Source organism: Homarus americanus, unplaced genomic scaffold, assembly GCF_018991925.1.
Source record: "Homarus americanus isolate GMGI-L3 unplaced genomic scaffold, GMGI_Hamer_2.0 scaffold850, whole genome shotgun sequence".
Lineage (NCBI taxonomy): Eukaryota > Metazoa > Arthropoda > Malacostraca > Decapoda > Nephropidae > Homarus > Homarus americanus.
In genome coordinates, this window is record NW_024730202.1 from 794,088 (window position 1) to 814,818 (window position 20,731).

Sequence of the window (20,731 nt, forward strand, 5' to 3'; positions counted from 1 at the left end):
AATCATCAGACCAGAATGCCCCAGGGATAAGGTCCACAATCACACCACATTAACCAGGCAGTCACTCAGTGGAAATCCCACCCTCCATCCCCGCCCCCCACCCCTTTCTCTGTCCAATGGAACAGGTGATTATCTGAAGATTAGGCACCCTAGCTTATTTCACCTGAAGATTAGGCAACTGGCTTATTTCACGGGAATTAGGCACCCCCAGCCAATTTCACCTGATAAATAAACACCCCTAATAGCTACATCAATAATGCTAATGCTTGTACAGCGGTTTTATAATCTTTAAGACAGAAAATATGCATCATTGTTTTTTCTGTTTCATGGACGGTGTGACGGGTCTTGTTTTATTCTATGGGAGGAGAGAGGTAGGGGAGGAAGGAGGGAGGAGGAGGGAGGAAGAGGAAAGGGAGGAGGAGGGAGGAAGAGGAAGGGAGGAAGAGGGAAGGGAGGGGAGGAGGAGAAGGAAGGGGAGGGAGGAGAAGAGGGAGGGAGGGAGGAAGGGGGCTAAAGGAGGGGGAGGAGGAAGAGGGAAGGGAGGGAGGAAGAGATAAGGGAGGGGGAGGAAGAGGGAAGGGAGGGGGAGGAAGGGAAAGTGAAAAGGTGGAAGAGGAAAGGGGAAAGGTGAAAGGAAAGAGGAAAATAAGGGAAGAGGAAACAAGGAAGACGAAAGAGGAGAAATATAGGAGAAGGAAGAAGGGCATAAGGAGGAAAGAGGGAGAGGAGGAGGAAGGAAGGAAGGAAGGAAGGAAGGAAGGAAGGAAGGAAGGAAGGAAGGTACCTGTATCAGTCACACATACCACCACAACCATCATGTACCCCAAAGCAATTTCAAAACACTTAATCTCACGCGTCTAATAAAACTTCCCACGAATAATTATATGAACCATTTTCAAGATTAACTTTTTACATTTTAATCTAAACAGTGAGTGAAGATTAGTGGGTGAAAGTGGTGGTGGTGTGAGATGGTGTGGGATGGTGTGGGTTGGTGTGGGTGTGTTGGATGGTGTGTGACAGTTGGACAGTGTATTTGGATTGTTTTGACGTGGATGGTGACTGGTAGGGATGGGTGGGTGTGGATGGTGTGATTAGGTCTGGACTGGAATAGTTATTATTATTATTATTATTATTATTATTATTATTATTATTATTATTGAGTACTGGCACTTAACACAGGGACGATCCAATACACAAGCTAACTAACTGTATCAGATCTCAATAACAAAATCTTTGAGTACAAGCAATTCAGTACATAAATTTTTTTTCTATATATATATATATATATATATATATATATATATATATATATATATATATATATATATATATATATATATATATATATATATATACTGATTGTAGAGGACTAAATAGAGTTTAATAATAGGGTAGTGTGGGCAGGAGGAGGGGGGCCAAGTTGTCATTATTGATGGTAGCTATTGGTAAGTCTCCCCGGACCCTCCACCCCGAGCCAGGCTTTCTTATGGCCTTTTGTCATGCACGTATACACGACCCTCTTATCCTGATAGCTTGTCATTCTCCCGCCAGGTCAAGATCTGTGGCCATTAAGTCTGAGAATACTGTAATATGATAGCAGTATTTCCTGTTTTCTCTTGGAAATAGAAATTTGAGAAAACGGATCTAAATGAAGGACAAACTCATTTAAATATACATGTCCCTTTTCGTCGTCCATTTTGTGTTATTGTTCATGCGATTAAATTTAAATATATAATTAGTTACGAAAATAGATCATCGTACAAGCATTTTGCATTCGAAAACATGTTAACTCAATGACTAAGTGAAAGTCAGGAAGGAAATATAACCTTTTACGCCAACAATGATTGTGTAGGTTACCTGAAGAATCTCCACCAGAGCTTATTTCACCTAAAGATTAACAACCCTAACTCTAACCTAATCTGCCCCAATATCCAAGTGATCAGTCAGTGAAGAACACGTAAAATTACCCAAAAATACAGCGAGGATGGCAGGGTAAGGCAGAGGAAGGAGGAAGGAGAGATGAGAAAAGTACAAAAACAAGGGAAGGGGGGAAGGAAGGAAGACTGAAGGAAAGAGGGAAGGGGAATGGGAGGTAGAAAGATGAAGGGGGGAAGGAAGGAGAGATAGAGTGGTACAGGAGGCGAGGGAAGGAAAGAAAGAAGTAGGAAAGGTAAAGGATGGAGGAAGGAGGGGTGATAGACATACAAAAGCAAGAGAAGAAGGAAAGGAGGAAGAAATGATACAGTAAAGAGCAAGACGCTGGAGGTATTTAACACACACACTCACCTTATACACAGCAGACCCAGCAGCCGAGGCAGCAGCCAATACCACACCGCCTAAGGTCTTGGTACGCGTGATGCCGTCCATGTAGGCGAGGAGAGCGATGCCTGTATTACACATGATGACTGCCACGATCTGTAGGCCAAGACATCATGGTTAAATAGGTGCTCATACCATAACATGACCTCTCTCTCTCTCTCTCTCTCTCTCTCTCTCTCTCTCTCTCTCTCTCTCTCTCTCTCTCTCTCTCCAATACACTTTACAACAATGGCTAAATCCCTTCACTTACTGTAAATGGTAAATATATCTCCTCGGTGTTGTGAGTCTGGAGTGGATTAATTATAACGCAGTGATTTACCTAAAATAATCCCAGCGAGTCTTACTGAATACATTATGCGTTCGTTGTTGCTCCACACGCTAGTACACATAACGTACGGATTACCTGAAGATTAGACCCCCACCAAAGATTATTTCACCTGATGATTAAACACCTCAACGCTACCTGGAGGAGGAGGAGGGGGTGGATTTTAGGGGGTTGGGTTGAAGTGTTTTAATCATTAGGTGAAATAAGCTGGGGTGGTTAATCTTCAGATGGTCTCAACAAAGGGTCATTACATTAATCCAAAGGTCAAGGTCACAGCACCAGGTCAAGGCTCATGCTCCAGGGTGCATCAGAATACACAGGATATTTCCCTAAACACTGTGCCCTCAGCCTTTACTCAATAAAGGTGACGTAACAGCTCAGGGAGGGACGACGAAGGCAGGGAAGGAGGAGGGAAGGAGGGAGGGAGGGAGGGAGGGACGACGAAGGCAGGGAAGGAGGAGGGAAGGAGAAGAGACAGGTGGGTAAGGAAGGAAAATATGTAGAGAGAGAGAGAGAGAGAGAGAGAGAGAGATAGGGGGGGGGGTGGATTATGACCTCTTGAACACAACTCCTCGAGAACCAATGTACCATAAGAGTGAACATATTGTGTGTAATAGCATAGTAGTGAACATATTGTGTGTAATAGCATAGTAGTGAACATATTGTGTGTAATAGCATAGTAGTGAACATATTGTTTTCAATTTGAACACAAACTCTATCTGCTATGTGGTCTCATTAACATCGTTGTTCCTACACGGGGTACAATCTTTTCTAACCTAACCTAACCCAACACTCACCCTGACGCCCACAAACTGGTCGTGTAGGATGACCCAGGACAGGAGGTACACGAAGGAGACGTGGGCGGAGTAGAGAGCCATCACGTCCGTACAGTCGAGGATGCGCAGTGAGTACACGTACATGTAGTTGGTGACCACCCAGAGGAGGCAGAAGAGGCAGCATCTGGTCATGAACTTACCTGGAGGGGAGAGGAGGAAAGAGAGAAGTTAGAGGAGGAGCGAGAGAAGTTAGAGGAGGAGATAGAGAAGTTAGAGGAGGAGAGAGAAGTTAGAGAACGGAGAGAGAAGTTAGAGGAGGAGCGAGAGAAGTTAGAGAAGGGAGAGAGAGAAGTTAGAGGAGGAGATAGAGAAGTTAGAGAATGAGAGAGAGAAGTTAGAGAATGAGAGAGAGAAGTTAGAGGAGGAGAGAGAGAAGTTAAAGGAGAGAGAGAAAAGTTAGAGGAGGAGAGAGAGAAAATAGGGAAGGAGAGGTTAGGGAAGGAGAGAGGGAGCTTAGATTATCTTACTCTAGAGAGAGAGAGAGAGAATTCATATAGGAGTGAAAATAAAATATAACTTTTTAATTTGTTCTGTAACAATATTTTCTCAGGTAAATTGAACATTTTACATTATTATAATCTACATTAACCAGATAAGAGAGAGCTAGATAGATACAGACAGACAGGCAGACAAAAACAGCCTTACGACAATTGACAAAAACACCCCCATAACAAAAACAAACTCAACCTTACGACAAAAAACAATCATAAAGTCATAAAAATAAACTCTAAACGTAGCTCTTAAAACACTATGCTTCACCCTTCAGGCATTATGACCACCAATAACTGAGTAGTTCCAATACACAAGACTTATTACAATCTACCTGTAACAAAATAAGAGACTCTATTGGTATCTTTATAAATTACGTGGAAAGTGATAATTAAGATAAGAGAAATGTGTACTTGGGGGGTCAACTATCCCTCTTAAGCGGAAGATGGCGTGTGGATACTTGACAATGCGGCAACTAATTCCTGTAACCCGCAACCCACAACTAGAGGCACAGCAAAGGGAAGAACGGGTGGGTTTGTGGGTATTTTCTGGTCTTTATAATGGCAAACAAAATGTTATAAGCGAGTTTACTGTAGCTTGTTATAATTAAATGGACATCTTTAGTTTGGGTGGCCATAAGGTAAATATGGTAACTGGATATGTAAAAAAAAATACATTAATATTAAATCAGAAAAAGTTGTGAATTAAAGAATGCGCTGACCCCTGAAATAGTAAAAAAAAAAAAAAACGTTTACTTTAGTTTACGTTAAAGACAGAAAATTATAATAGTAATAAATCAAAGAAAACGTAACAAGATTGAGGAGGATATGGGGAAATAATTTTTAATATGAAGGATAGTAAATTTAGCACCATTTTTCTAGGAGTTATTGTTGTAAGTGATGTTCTTTTTTATTCGTGATAAAAAACAACAATAATAAAGTTCTCTTCATATTTGTTTTTATTGGTGTGAAAACTTTTACTTGGGCATAAACTTTTAAACTTTTATTTATATCACTTTGTTCCTGTTTTATATAGTTTACCAGACGCTGCACACACACACACACACAGTGCAGAGGTCTTAAACGTGATGTCTATTGATTCTTCTTTGTCGTATCGGCCAATCACGTTCCTCTGACGGCCAGCTGACATTCCTTATACACTCAAGCACTATAAGCTGACATTCCTTATACACTCAAGCACTATAAGCTGACATTCGTAGGTGGCAAATGCAAATGAGCGGACATTCTTACATACATAGAGCATAATAAGCTGACATTCTTTATATACCAAAAGCATTATAAGCTTACATTCTTACACAAAAAAGCTTTCTAAGCTGACACCACTATACCCAAGAAAAACATTGTGTTGACAGTTACACTTTACATCAACAACTAAATAAGTGCTGTAGAAGTAATGTTAGCTAGTTTGCTTTAAGGTGCTTTGAGTAATAATTGTGATGAATTACCCTAAGAATCGATACCCCAGTTTATTTAACCTGATGATTGAACACCCTAATGCTAACCTAACCTAACCTAATCTAATCTAATCTAGCCTAACCTAAAGCTAACCTCTCTTAGTTCCAACACAATTACCTCTAGGAAGCAACACAATCACCCCTCAAGTAGCAACACAATCACCTCAAGAAACAGGACAATCACCCCCAAGGAACAACTTGGAGGAGAATTAGAACAAACACTTAACTTAATTACAAGTCTCAACATGTTTCAACTCGAGTGAAATATTTCGTTCATCACATAGCCTGAGGAAGTGTAATGTTCGTGTTAATATTTCTCAAGACACATAATATTACCTATTGTGAGGCATAAATAGTCTGGTGATAGTGTGTGATGAGGGAGAGTGTTGGAGTGTGGTGAGAAGATAAGGGCGTGGTGAGGGAGAGTGTTGGAGTGTGGTGAGAGAGGGTGGGGGGTGTGTGGTGATGGAGTGTGGTGAGAAGATAACAGTGTGATGAGGAGAGTGATGGAGCCTTTGAGGGAGGAGGGGCAGGGTGAAAGCATGCAATATAAAACCACAAGAAAAAGCGTAAATATTACCTGTGACGTCATAGTAGTAAACTTAACTAACGACGTCAGTAGTAAACAATCAGTGACGTCATAGTATCCTGTACACCCTCAACTTATAAACACCAATAAAAAAAACGCAAATAAAGAGAAAATAACAAACCTAAAAACACAAAGTGGATAATCCGCAGTGCAGTGGCGATTTTTTTCTTCTTCTTTTTTAAACAACTGGGGCTGCATGACATCCTCAACTGAATTATGGTCACCCAAGGTGGTGGCGTGTTGGAGCCCGTGAGCTCAATTACTGCAGTAGCACCCAGTATTACCAAGGACATAATAGACTACTATGTAGACTACAATATCGTAAACAAAAAAAAAGATCAATCGTTATTTACACTCCAATATAACCCAGCACCGAGATTTAAATTGACCATGATTACATTTCCTGGTTACAAAGACGATTATTTTGTTCATAAAGACGTGTGTTCATGCTTTGGTTCCCTCACACTAACTCGTTAGATAATTAAATTTTATTATAACGGGATAATTTACAATGCGTTATATTTGCTCACTTTAGGAACGACTTTAAAGACGAGAGCTCAAATGGTGACGAGATTATCCTGAGACTATAATCACGCGTGTAGTGTAATCTTAAGAGGAAGACTAGTTTACGGTACATAATTACAGAGGCGTTATCATACACTATACGGGTACAGTATTGGGAATGTTATTATGTTATCGTTAAATTACAGGTTTAGTAACATGTACTAAGTTCAATTCTGGTGGTGGTGATGATGATGGTGGTGGTGATGGTGGTGATGATGGTGGTGGTAGTGGTGGTAGTTGTTATGGTGGTGGTAGTGGTGATGGTAGTGGTGATGGTGATGGTAGTGGTGATGGTGGTGGTAGTGATGATGATGGTGGTGATGGTGGTGATGATGGTGGTAGTGTGGTAGGTTGGATGGTAGTGGTGATGGTGGTGGTAGTGGTGGTGGTGGTGGTAGTTGTGATATGGTGGTGGTGGTGATGGTGGTGGTAGTGGTGATGGTGGTGGTAGTGGTGATGGTAGTGGTGATGGTGGTGGTGATGATGATGGTGGTGGTGATGATGATGGTGGTGGTGATGATGATGGTGGTGGTGGTGGTGATAATGGTGGTGGTTGTGGTGGTTCCTTATGAAGCCACCTTCCCTGCACTGATCTAGCAATAGGGAGGGTGACGGGGGCGGAGAAGGAAGAGGAGGAAGAAGAGAAATAAGGAGGGGGAAGAAGAAGAAATTGGAAGCATGGTAGAATGAACCTGCGTTACCAAGGACGTGGGGAATGATTGGATATAGCGTGTAACCTTATCCCTATTTGGAAGGATGGGAGGTAGGGAGGGGGGGTCCTCACTTGATCACCATTATCTATCTTCATCTACCATCATTATAAACATCATATTATCATTAATTATTCACAATCTTACCTCTCCTCATCTCCATTCATCAATAAATAATCGTCTCCATTTAAACATGATAAAATAAGATAAAATTTTCAAGAATTTCTCCGCTCGCTTCGCCATCTTCCGGGAGTGATCGAAAGATGATGTAATCTGGCAGAAGGTCGTCAGGTTAGATCCCTCTTTCCATCTCCGGGGTTATGTGTGTTGCCGTGTGTCTAAAGCTTACGGTCGAGTTTTCTTATTGGTTCGTACGTAAGTAGAGCGACAGGTGGTAGCTCTGTCTCCCCAGCCTGACTTATTACGGATTTTGCATTCACAATTTTGGGAGGATGAGCTTATTCCCAGGTGCAAATGAAGGTGTGGGTGGGGTGGTGGTGGGCGTGGTGTGGTGTGTGTGTGGTGTGTGTGTGGTGTGGTGTGGTGTGGTGTGGTGTGGTGTGGTGTGTGTGGTGTGGTGGGTGTGTGGTGTGGTGTGTGTGGTGTGGTGTGTGTGTGTGGTGTGTGTGGTGTGGTGTGTGTGTGTGGTGTGGTGTGGTGTGGTGTGGTGTGGTGGGTGGTGTGTGGGGTGGTGGTGGTGTGTGTGTGGTGTGTGTGTGTGTGTGTGTGTGTGTGGTGTGGTGTGGTGTGGTGTGTGTGGTGTGGTGTGGTGGTGGTGTGGTGTGTGTGTGTGGTGTGTGTGTGGGGTGGGGGTGTGGTGTGGTGTATGGTGTGGTGTGTGTGTGTGGTGTGGTGTGGTGTGTGGGTGGTGTGTGTGTGGTGTGGGGTGGTGTGGTGGGGTGGGGTGGGGTGGGGTGTGTGTAGAGGATGTGTGGCCAAACAATATTACTCCAATATCAGCTGAAGTTCTCTTGCCTCATCATATTCATTACCTCCCAAACAATGCCCAAAAACATTAAAAAAAAAAATCTCAAGTTTTTCATAGATTGTCATTTAGGCTGTAAACAAGGACTCATATATTCTAAGTCATTAAAAGTACGATAACTTTCTGATCAGGTTGTAGGTAAGAAAGTTTAGATTTAGTTTTTAAAAATCGAAAATATTTGGTTAACGAGTTTGGTAGAGTTTAACCTCACACAGCCAGTCACTTGTCAACACAGTGACGTCATTGTAGAGAGCCCCCCTCCCTCACATCCCCCAATACTTATTTCCAAAATCCATTTCCTCGACGACTTCCTCATAGCGTCTGGTGAGCAGGTAGTGAATAGACGGAAGAGGGAACATCTGTTTCTTGACAATAATTGGTATTATTTTTATTTTCTAAATTATAATCACAATAGTCATGAGTCCATCCACCCGCCCACACATCTCACCCTGCTGCCCACTTCACTTATGACGCCCACCAACCCACCCTACCCATCCACCTCATCATCCCACCCACCTCACCCACACAGCCTCCAGCCCGTAAAGAAGGGAGCAGCAACAGCAAGAGGCAGGCACTGGTGATGACCTTGCTGGTGCTGAGTAAGGTCAATAAAGGTCCTCTCCCTCCACCTCCTCCTCTCCCTCACCTCCTCCTCCTCCTCTCTCCGTCCTCCTCCCAGCACGGCCGCCATCACCTGCTTTTACAGAACCAGTTCCCAGAATTTTCTCAGTGATGCTCAGCTATTATGACGCGGCTACGTTATGCGTACGTAATTTTACTGTCCTGGGATTATCTGAAGATTAGGCATCCCAGCTTATTTAACCTAATGATTAAACACCTTAAGTCAAACTAACCTATTTCATCTGATAATTAAGCACCCAAATTTCACCTAACCTGACCTGACCTGACCTGACCTAACCTACCCCAAAATATCCAAATCTGATCTAACCTAATATACTCAGACCTTCCCTAACCTAGATAAATAATGCCAGATATGTGAAGCAAAATAAGTGGAGCCTGATAAAAGAAACCACATATGGGAAGCCAGATAAGTGAAGGCCGCGGGTGATGCTCGAGGCTTCAAAAGAAAAATTCGGATTTTTTGTCTCGACAACACAATTAGCTCCTGTAGGAGGTGGTGGGTCTTCCTACCTCCTGACACTCCACCATCTGCCTCCTGACACAGTGCCACCTGCCTCCTGACACTGTACCACCAGCTTCCTGACGCTGTACCACCTGCCTCCTGACGTTGTACCAGCTGCCTCCTGACGCTGCACCACCTACCTCCTGACAATGCACCTAACCATCTGTTTGCCTGCTTATCTTACTACTAGTGTGAGTCTGCTTACTTTCACAGAGAAGGTAGAGCTTATTGGGCCACTTAATTAACCTAACCTGATCGTCTGCCTGCTATTTCTTAAGCTAGCCTCGTCACCTGCTTGCTATAGTTCTGCTCATAGCAAATGGCACGTTATTCTGCTAGCATGTTTCCCTGTTTACTGTCCTATTTACCGTCCTGCTGTCCAGTTTACCGTTCTGCCTTCTTGTTTACCGTCTTGCTATCCTGTTTACTAGCCTGCTTTTTTGTTTACCGTCCTTCTGCCCGGTTTACCATGCTGCTTTCCTGTGTACTAGCCAACCTGCCTCCAGCCTGCCTCTCAGCTAACCTGCCTCCCTCCATTCCAGTTTACTTACCCAAAATCCATTCAGTTTCCAGCCTACACGTATAATGGCCAGATAGCCGTGTTTATTGCTCCCTCTGTCTAACTAACTGCCAGACTACCCGCTCTCCTGCAACTCCACCGCGGCACTGAACCTCGGGTAGTGAGGACCGTAGAGTTTGGCCGTGGTTCTCAAGCTACAAATACGACAACAAACGCCTTTATGGACGACACACCTCTCACCATCCTCTTAAAATGTAAATAGTCCAACGGCCCAAAATAGACAAACTATACGCGCATAATTACAAGATATTGTGACAAACTAACATACAGACACTCAAGCACGCACACCCTAATACGATGACATATATCTCGGGCGACGATCCTTAATAACATGGCGATTATTTGCAAACAAAATTCTAGTTCAAGGGACAACTAATACCGCTCTAAAATGTGATAATGTCAGATGTTATCTCACGATGAAAATTAAGGAACATTATACAAATGAAGGCCAGTATTAAGATACTATCTATGTAATGATAAGATCAGTTTTTGTGATAAGGTAGCAACACGTATCTGGACTATGGCGCTGTGAGCGATATTTTATTCTACAGACAAGACGACATTACCATCATTTACACTTATTTTCCAATTTATTTTTAGGCTGCAGAGTTTAAATAAGTTTATTACATGAAACTTGTATGTTAATTAATGTTTCCAAAAAGATGAAATTATAAGGCTTCATGTAATTCAATCCTGTTATTAATGGTTCATACGTCCTTGGGTAGGAAGGCATCGAATCTCCATATTGTCTCACCTAACCAGCTGATCCGACAATAACACACGTCATACAGTTATGAAAGCACTAGAAGTAAAAACAAACATTATAACTGGTTAAAAATGACGGGCGTTTAACAGTTTCCCAAGACCGTCAGTTATTGCCAGTCGATCAAACGGTCACACACAAGTTGAAAAATACAATGAAACAGTTACACAAACTCAAAATACTTTAATAATAACTGGCTTTAACAGTTTTATTGGACAGCCAGTCACTCCGCCACTTAGTGAGGGAAGATTGTGACTGGTTTATGACCGTAGGGATGATAATAAGGGGGCAATGGTCGGCCACTCTCTCTCGACGGCCACAAGTATGGTGGGTGTGCACGCGACGACCTGTATGGCTCTCTTACCCGTGACACACACACACACACACATAACAGAGAGAGAAAGAGACAGAGACAGACAGAGAGCGTCAGTACACAAGGAACTTACTAAATGTCACACCTCGATCCCGGAAGTTGTGGGCAATAGTCTTGAGTGTAAGTCGAAGTGAGGCTTTATCCCGACGAAGGCAAGAGTGACACGCCAGGTAGAGCGGGAAGAAAAGCCCCGTCCACGCCGTGCAGAACCACGTCGTGAAGAAGGGGGCATCGAACACTTCTCTCTGTGGGAGATACGACGGGAGGAGTGAGGCGAGATGACATATGGGAGGGAGGAAGGTTGAGGCAACAGGTGTAAACAGGTGGAGGTTAATTAGTAAACTAAACAGGTGAATGAACAGATTACAAGAAGGTTCTGGAGTAGAAAACCAGGTAAGAACACGTAGATGATTAATTAAAGCAACAGATAAACCCAAATTAGGGATTTAATGAAGACAACAGGTTAGGTGAGGCTCAGACAACACAATTAGCAATAAAGAAGAAAAACTACTTGACCTTGAAAATTTGGGGAAAATTTTTATCCCATTTACGAAATATTGAAGTTAACGTAATCTAAACCAGAGAAATAACCTACAAAATTGCCTCCAACTTATACTGTGACTCTAACCTGACTAAGTCGTCTCTCAGTACCACGAAATTAAGGTAAAGAAGTTTTAGCATTGGTTAATTATTTGGATCACCTGCAGATATGACACCATAGCTTATTTCACCTAACCTAACCTAACCAAACAGACCAAGAAGGCACAAGTACCACCTTCCATCTTCTCCATTTATTTGGCACTGACACTCAGAGTCATTTTTAACGGCACTTGGGCTCTGGTGACAGGTGTAATAAGCAGTAAATAAAACTCCCACAGTGTTGGTTCCAGCGTCCAACAGCGGGGCACTTTATTATGGCCCAGAGGTGAAGGTTGTGTTGTGTGTACCCGTAACATGTGGCGTTCATGCCTGAATTTTTTGTATTTTTCTTCTTCATATACACCCTAACCTAACCAAACGTAACCTGACCTATACCCCACCACCTGTGTCTCTACCACACTGTCTGTCTCTCTACCACACCATCTATCTCTTTACCGCACCATCTATCTCGCTACCACACCGTCTATCTCTCTACCATACAATCTGTATCTATACCACACCACCTTTCTACCACACTATCTATCTCACTACCACATTGTCTTTCTACCACACCATTATCTCTCCACCACATTAAGGTACTTACTTGAACGGCCTCAGTGTAAGGGGGGCTACTGGTGGTGGTGTTCGCGAGGGGCGTGGTGAGGGTGGTTGGGACTGACGCCGTACGTAGAAACATATCCTTGATGAGATGCGTCGCCCCAACCCAGGAGGTGGTCACACAGCAGGTCACTACCCATCCCACCACGATCTGTGGGAGGAGGAGGAGGGCGTGGCTAAGATGTAGTGTATAGATTACCTGAAGATTAGACACCTCAGTTTATTTGAGTTGATTATGCACCATAAACCTAACCTAATCTAATCTAATCTAACGCTAACCTAGATTAAAGTAAAATAAGTGTGTATGTTAAGCCATGAGTTTTTATCCATTAAAAGCATTACCAATATTATTTCATTCTGTCGTGTAAATTATAAATGAAAAATAAATATTTATCTTCACAATACATTATTCACATGTTATATAATATTCTCAAAACAATTATTTTAAAAACGAATTTCTATATACAACTTGTACATTTTTAATAACTATGGACGAGGATGATAAAATGATTTAATAATTGTATAAAATCTGCTTCATAAACTATATTATTCCTTTATGAATATTATATGTCGTCCATTAATACCTCATCAGTATAATTAATATATAATATACTTTACATATATCGTGGATTTAGTATATTCTGATGTTAATATAGCGATCACTGACCTGATATCGCTGGGTAAATTCTGTATTACTATAAATTATAAATTATATGATTAAAATGTCCCCATCGTTGTGCAAACCCATAATTCATTCGTCTATATAAAATGAAAAAAAATCGCATCCACACCACAAGCTTTAAAACGTTCAAAACAAGTTCGCATCTACACCACAAGCTTAAAAACCTTCAAAACAAGTTCGCATCTACACCACAAGCTTAAAAACGTTCAAAACAAGTTCGCATCTACACCACAAGCTTAAAAACGTTCAAAACAAGTTCGCATCTACACCACAAACTTAAAAACGTTTAAAACAACTTCGCATCTACACCACAATTTTATGGGTCATCTTAGCGCCGGGAGGGTAAAGGGGAGGGAGGGAAAGAAGAGTTTAGGGGAGTGAGTAGGAATGAGGGGAAGAAGAGGGGGAGGAGGAAAAGGGTGAAGAGGAAGAAGATGAGGAAGAGGAAGAAGAGTAGGAAGCAGATGATGAACAGGAGGTGGAGGAGGAACAGGATACGAAGGGACTACTCTCTCTCTCTCTCTCTCTCTCTCTCTCTCTCTCTCTCTCTCTCTCATTCTCTCTCTCTCTCTCTCTCTCTCTCTCTCATTCTCTAGGACTAACAGACATTCACACATAAAAGGGATGACGGTCAGACGGAAGGGTGATTGATTGGACGGAAACAAAGGGTAGAGCTCAGTGATCCGTCGTGCTGTGTTCCGCCCGACAAGATAAACAACATATCTGGGGGAGGAAACGTTCGAAGCAAGAGATGACAGCCTGATGGTGCCTGTGTAAAGGTGATGCTCTCTTGTGGCACCCCAACAATGGCACACACACACACACGTCGACATGGCACCCCAACAATGGCACACACACACACGTCGACATGGCACCCCAACAATGGCACACACACACATGTCGACACACTGCTACATAAAAACAACATATTTTCTGTCTGTCTGTCTGTCTGTCTGTCTGTCTGTCTGTCTGTCTATCTGTCTGTCTGTCTGTCTGTCTGTCTGTCTGTCTGTCTGTGTCTGTCTGTGCCTGTCTGTCTGTCTGTCTGTCTGTCTGTCTGTCTGTCTCACCGTTTAACACCACAGTTTAACATCAGTTATGCGTTTAAGACTTAAGTTACTAAAACACAGTAATGGTCTACAACGGTGAGGCTAAAAGGTTGGAACGATCGTAAAGTGCTGGTGATTATGGTGTGTGTGTGTGTGTGTGTGTGTGTGTGTGTGTGTGTGTGTGTGTGTGTGTGTGTGTATATGTTTGTGTGTGTATGTGTGTAATAATAATAATAATATTATGTATTTATGTATGTGTGTATGTGTGTATGTGTGTGTGTGTGTGTGTGTGTGTGTGTGTAGGTGTGTGTGTGTGTAACCTCCACGCCATGCAAATCACTTTCAGTACTACACACTCACCCAGACTTCATAATGACTACTTAAATGTGACCAAAAACAACCCCACCAACACACACACACACACACACACACACACACACACACACACACACACACACACACACACACACACACACACACACACAGGGGTTAGTCGACTATCTCCACTAACCTACAACACCTCGTAACAACACAGTGTCATCCCTACAACAATAAACATCAACCATAACATTTCAAATAACAATAATTAAACATATATATTCAATTAATCTTTATAACCAACCTCATAAAGCATTTTAATTATCATCCAGATTTTAGTTAACTCTCCTTTGTATTTGTCAAGCACTCGAATATTTTATAATTTGACTTCGAATAATAATAATAATAATAATAATAATAATAATAATAATAATAATAATAATAATAATAATAATAATAATAATAATAATAATAATAATAATAATAATAATAATAATAATAATAATAGTTAAGTTACGTCAAGTTAGTGTTAGGATATTTATTTAATCATCGGGTAAAATAATCCGGGGTGTTTATTCTTCAGGTGAAATAAGCCGAAGTGACTTAGCTTCAGCTGATCCAGATATCTTAAATATATATCAACATTGTGTCAAGTTAATCAACGTAATTTATTAGTGTGGACAGCGGAAGTTGAGGAACTGCTGGAGCCATGAGTCGAAGGGAATATCTGGGAGTCGTGAGTCACTTTTCCTGAATATCCCACTGACTCAGTCCTTGTGTTATTGACTAGAAGCATGTGAGAGATGAAGTTTGAGTCACTTTACTGGCCATCCCACTGACTCAACCTTTGTATAATGAGTAACAGTGACGTACAGTAGGTCTAAGTCCTCAAAAACACCATAGTTACCCAAAGAAAGAATGAAAGAAAGAAAGAAAACGGTCCTATTTCTCCATTTTCTATATGATTTTCTTTACTAAAAAACACAACAGGTATGGTTGGCATCCCTTAAAGACCCCGAATTACCCCTCACAACACCTTTCCCGAAACAGATTAAACCATAATTATATTTTTCTTGTTAATTTAGACACCTGACGCCCTACAGCTCACCCAGTAGTAGTCAGTCAGTCAGTCACATTATCCTTATTTGTGTTCAGTTCGGGGTTTGATTTTAACAAGGGGTCGGTCCTCCTGCCTCGAGTACACGCTAACCATTTTGAATAAAGTAGAACAAATTACGTAGAAGGAATGTTTTTGTTGTTCCTATCTCGATTTCTTTTTTCACCTGGTGTAGTCTTGTGTGTGTGTGTGTGTGTGTGTAAATTAAATGAAGAACCCTTGAGAACCCAAAGCTCAGACGATACCGTGTGAGAGACGCTACAGGTAAGAGAGAGCTGACACCGGTGATACAACACAAGTGATATGACACAGGTGAGAGATGACACAGGTGAGATATGACACGGGTGAGAGATGACACAGGTGAGAGTCTTACCTTTCTGGTAGTCTTAGAGAACACAGCCTTCCTAAATCTGCAGCACTTAGAGGGGGGAGTGTCTCGAGGGCTCTCCGTCACCGACCCTGTGGAGGAGGAGAGGATCTTTATATTATGAGTCTAAATGTTTATATAATATACGTTAATGTTTATAAATGAACCTTAATGTTTATATAATATAACTTAATGCTTGAATACCCTTTGGAGGAGGATAGAATAATGTTTATATTATGACCCTAAATGTTTATATAATGTACGTTAATGTTTATGAATGAACCCTGTCAAGAATACATGAATATTTTACTTATGGTGCGGTACTCTTCAAAAAAAAAGTATATATAAATCTAAATGTTTGTACATGAACTTCAATGTATATATACGAACCTTAATGCTATACATGGGCCGAAAATGTTTACAAGGCCAAACTTACGTAAAAAAAAAAAACCCTAAGTTAACACAATGTTCGCTAGTGGTACTCTTCACATGTTTGTTTACATAGGGCACAGCTGATCGTGACGTGTTTCCTTACGACGCGTCTTATTTGCGTGTCCCTCTAGGAATAGTTTTATTGGCCTAGATGGTAGTGACGTGTTTACCAACTGAGAGTCTTATTGGTTGAGATGGTTTCACGTGTCCCTCTCCTAAGAATTTCACTGGTTGAGCGGATTGTGACATGTTCCTCTAAACAAAGAGATTTGATGGATGAGCTGGTTGTGACGTGTCCCCCTACTAAGACTTTTATTGGCTAAGTTTGTCGTGACGTGTCCCCTAACACTAAGAATTTTATTAGCTTAGCTGGTAGTGACGTATCCCATATTAAATTTTTATTGGTGAAGCTGGTAGTGACGTATCCCTCTCCTAAGAGTCTTATTGGCTGAGCTGAGCTGACCCGGCAGATAGTGGCTCGCGGCACTGTTCTCACCCACACCCTGTTACATACAGTACAGTATAAACACGCAACGAAAGATGGGGAAATAACTGCAATATAGTTAGCATCTTTATCTGTCTGTCTGTCTCCTCTTTTTCTTTCTTCCTTTCTGGGCCTCGAAGAGAGAGAGAGAGAGAGAGAGAGAGAGAGAGAGAGAGAGAGAGAGAGATAGAGAGTTGTAATATTCCCTCTCTTGTGTGCTCCTCCCCTCCCCCTCATCACCCCCACCAGATAATGCAGTACTCGGCTCACCCCTCCCTCCCCTTCCCGCTCACAGCCCCTCCTCCCCTCCTTCTCTCGTCTTTCCCTGCCATCCAGCTCTTGTTCATAGGGAGGGAGGGAAGGAAGGAAGGAAGGAAGGAAGGAAGGAAGGCGGGAGGGAGGAAACGGTATGATGGAAGGGAGGAAGGAAGGAGGGAGGGGAAAACTGTAAAAATGGAAGGGAGGGAAGGAAGGAGAGAGGGAGAGATAACGGGCCTCTTACACCAGACAATACACAATCATAACTTACACACACAATTTTACACAACCTTAAGGTAAAAAATTCCACCAAGGTCACTACAAGGATCTTTAATTAGTGGTAGGCAGTTCTCGTGATTGGTTAACTACGCGTGTAATGAAGTAATTACCTGGGCTGGTCTTGTTAGGAGCTTAAGGGAGGGTCACGACTCACCTGTGAACACCATCAACACGAGTTTACCTCTAACATGTGTACCACAATTGTCAACAGGTGTACAAGTGTTCACAGGTACTTACAGGTGTCCTACGAGTGTCCACAGGAACTTACAGGTGTACCACAGAAATCCACAGGTCTCCATTGGCTGTGAATAAGTGTCGACAGGTACCCACAGGTATCCCACAAGTCCACAGGTAACAAAGGGTATTGAGAGGTGTCCCAGTGGTGTCGACAGGTACCCACAGGTGTCCCACAAGTCCACAGGTACCAAAAGGTGTCCCACGAGTGTCGAAAGAAACCCACAGGTGTCCAGGTGTCTTCTAGGTGTCCCCAGGTGACAGAGAGAGGAACTACCATTAAAACTTTCAGGGCAACACCTTTAAGACAGCGATGACGTCTATCCTGACCTTTACCGGATCTACAGGCAACATCTTCAGGCGCACGCGGGTGAGATAATGCACCACAGACAGTAATCAACTCACCTTGTTATTACAGGCAGGGGAGAGAGAAGCACCCTGAGTGAAGGTGTTCAATAATTACTTATCACCTAAAGGTTAACTACCCTAATGCTAACCTAAGCTAACTTGATCTACCTAACCTAACCCAACCCGGCCAGGTAGCGTTAGACTGGTTAATCATCAGGTGAAATAAGCGGGAGTGTTTAATCTTCAGGTGGTCAAGACTAATTAGTGACTCGCTCTTCAAACAACAACAGGTGAGTTCTCGGTAAACCTTCACCTGTGAGCCTCGTATAATTACCCCCAAGGAGCTTAAATCTTGGCCCAGGTATTTAGGTGTGTTAAAAACGACTTCTTACACATGTAATAATAGGGGAGGGGGAGTAGGGAGGTGTAGGGGTGCGGGGGGCAGAGGGCGAGGAGCAGAGGGCAGGGAAAGAGCCAGGGGGCAGGGAGAGGAGGGTGCAGGTGGGCGGGGGTGCGAGGTGGGCGGGGAGGGAGTGCAGGTGGGCAGGGGGAGGGGGTGCAAGGTGGGCGGGGGGGGGCGAGGAGGGGCGGAGGGCGAAGGGGACGAGGGGATCTTTACTCCACCACTCCAGGCTCTTGTCTGGAGGGTTTATACATACAAAGTCGACCACATGTGTAAGGTGAGGTGGTATGGCGTCACGTAGCGCGCGCGCACACACACACACACACACACACACACACACACACACACACACACACACGTATATTGTACTGTATGGAGAGTTGTGGTGATGTTGAGATGGTAACCTTGGTGATATCCAGGTGACATTTACGGTTTGTTTTGGTGTTCTGGGCGGTCTCTTTTTTCCTTCTCTCTCTCTCTCTCTTTCTCCATCTCCCTGTCTATCGCTCTATCTCTCTACATATATCTATTTATCAGTCTTTTTGGTCTGTGTTCCTCCTCTCTCTATCTCCCTTTCTGCCGATCTGTCTGTCTGTTTGTCTCTGTTTATCTTATTATAGAATGGATATCAATTCACTAGAGTCGGTGCAGCGAAGAATGACGAAAATGATTCCGGGACTTAGAAACCTTCCATATCAGGATAGGTTAAAGAAACTTAACTTGCATTCCCTAGAAAGACGAAGAGTGCGGGGAGATATGATAGAAGTATTTAAGTGGGTGAAAGGAATCAATAAAGGGGATATAGATAAAGTTCTTATAATATCCGAGCAGGATAGGACTCGGAGCAACGGATTTAAGTTGGATAAGTTTAGGTTCAGGAGGGAGATAGGAAGGAACTGGTTCACAAATAGGGTGGTGGACGAGTGGAACAAGCTTAGCAACTTTGTAGTAAGTGCTGGAACGCTGGAAAGTTTCAAAAGGAGGCTGGACAGATTCATGGATGATAGAGAGTGGTAGTAACTCTCGACTGGAGCTGCCATGCACAGGCCAACCGGCCTATTGCAGACTCCTTATTTTCTTATGTTCTTATGTTCTTATCTCTCTCTCCCATGCGATATTTGGTCACATAATTCATTGTTTTGTGTTTTGGTCGCTGGCAGAATAATATTTCAACAAACACTCACTGTAACCAATTTCGGACATCAAAACAAACACAATAACCCATTTTGGACATCAATGTAGAGATATTATTCCTATACTTCATCTGACATCAAACAGTAAGGTATATTTTCCCCATTAAATCTTCACTTACGACTAAAATATTTACCAGTAGGAGCCTTTGTGAGTCTGAACCCTCTGGGAGTTTATACAAAAGCGTGTGTGCCGATGGCTTAAAGCCGAGCGAGTGACCCTGAGCCTTGTGAACTCTAACCTTTGACCTATCTCAATAAAACACGCAAGGAGAGTTAAATGAGATCATATCACAGGGTCAGAGGTCATAGGATAATGTTTCACGGTCATATGTGTACGAGAGACATTAATTGTGTGTCTGTGGAATAAAATAATTGTGGAAACTGAACTTTTCAATATTTATTTTTGGTACTATTGTTCATCTGCATCCTAGCCTTTACCTACACCCTAGCCCTTATCATTCCCCCTAACCCTCACCCTACACCCTAGCCCCACCCTACACCCTAGCCCTTATCATTCCCCCTAACCCTCACCCTACACCCTAGCCCCACCCTACACCCTAACCCTACACCCTAGCCCTCACACTACACCCTAGCCCTCACCCTACACCCTAGCCCTCACCCTACACCCTAGCCCTCACCCTACACCCTAGCCCTCACCCTACACCCTAGCCCTCACCCTACACCCTAGCCCTCACCCTACACCTAGCCCTCCCCCCCTAGCCTGCCCTCTGCCCTACACCTAACCTCACCCTACACCCAACCCTCTTTCCCCTAGCCCTCACCCTACACCCTAGCCCTCACCCTACACCCTAGCCCTCACCCTACACCCTAGCCCTCACCCTATCCAATAATGCCTCCCAATAACTGAACCTCCTTAATGAGAAAACTTGTGGGATTACTCCTGGCCTTGTGACAGTGGGTGGTTGGATGGCACTGTTGATGGGTGGTGGGTGGCACTGTGGTTGGGTGGTGGGTGGCACTGTGGTTGGGTGGCGGGTGGCACTGTGTCTGGGTGGTAAGTGGTACTATAATTGGGTAAAACTATAGCTGGGCAGCACTATAAATGGGTGACACTATAATTGGGCGGCACTATAAATGGGTGGCACTTTAGCTGGGTGGCATTGTAGCTGGGTGGTGCCACAACACGGCATGAAAATTT

General features: G+C 43.0%; 1 protein-coding gene across 3 annotated transcripts in view; it reads right to left on the reverse strand.

The window, feature by feature from the left end:
- LOC121866923 (putative thiamine transporter SLC35F3) overlaps positions 1-20,731 on the reverse strand; it is an 88,720-nt gene that overhangs the window by 15,046 nt on the left and 52,943 nt on the right. For 2 of the 3 annotated variants that reach the window (XM_042366674.1, XM_042366673.1), the window contains 5 exons: positions 15,948-16,033; positions 12,395-12,559; positions 11,225-11,396; positions 3,442-3,620; positions 2,287-2,415 (listed from right to left, as the gene is read on the reverse strand). In XM_042366674.1, coding sequence (XP_042222608.1) covers positions 2,287-2,415; positions 3,442-3,620; positions 11,225-11,396; positions 12,395-12,559; positions 15,948-16,033 — 731 coding nt within the window. The remainder of the gene's footprint in view (positions 1-2,286; positions 2,416-3,441; positions 3,621-11,224; positions 11,397-12,394; positions 12,560-15,947; positions 16,034-20,731) is intronic. The other variant, XM_042366675.1, reaches the window with a different exon arrangement.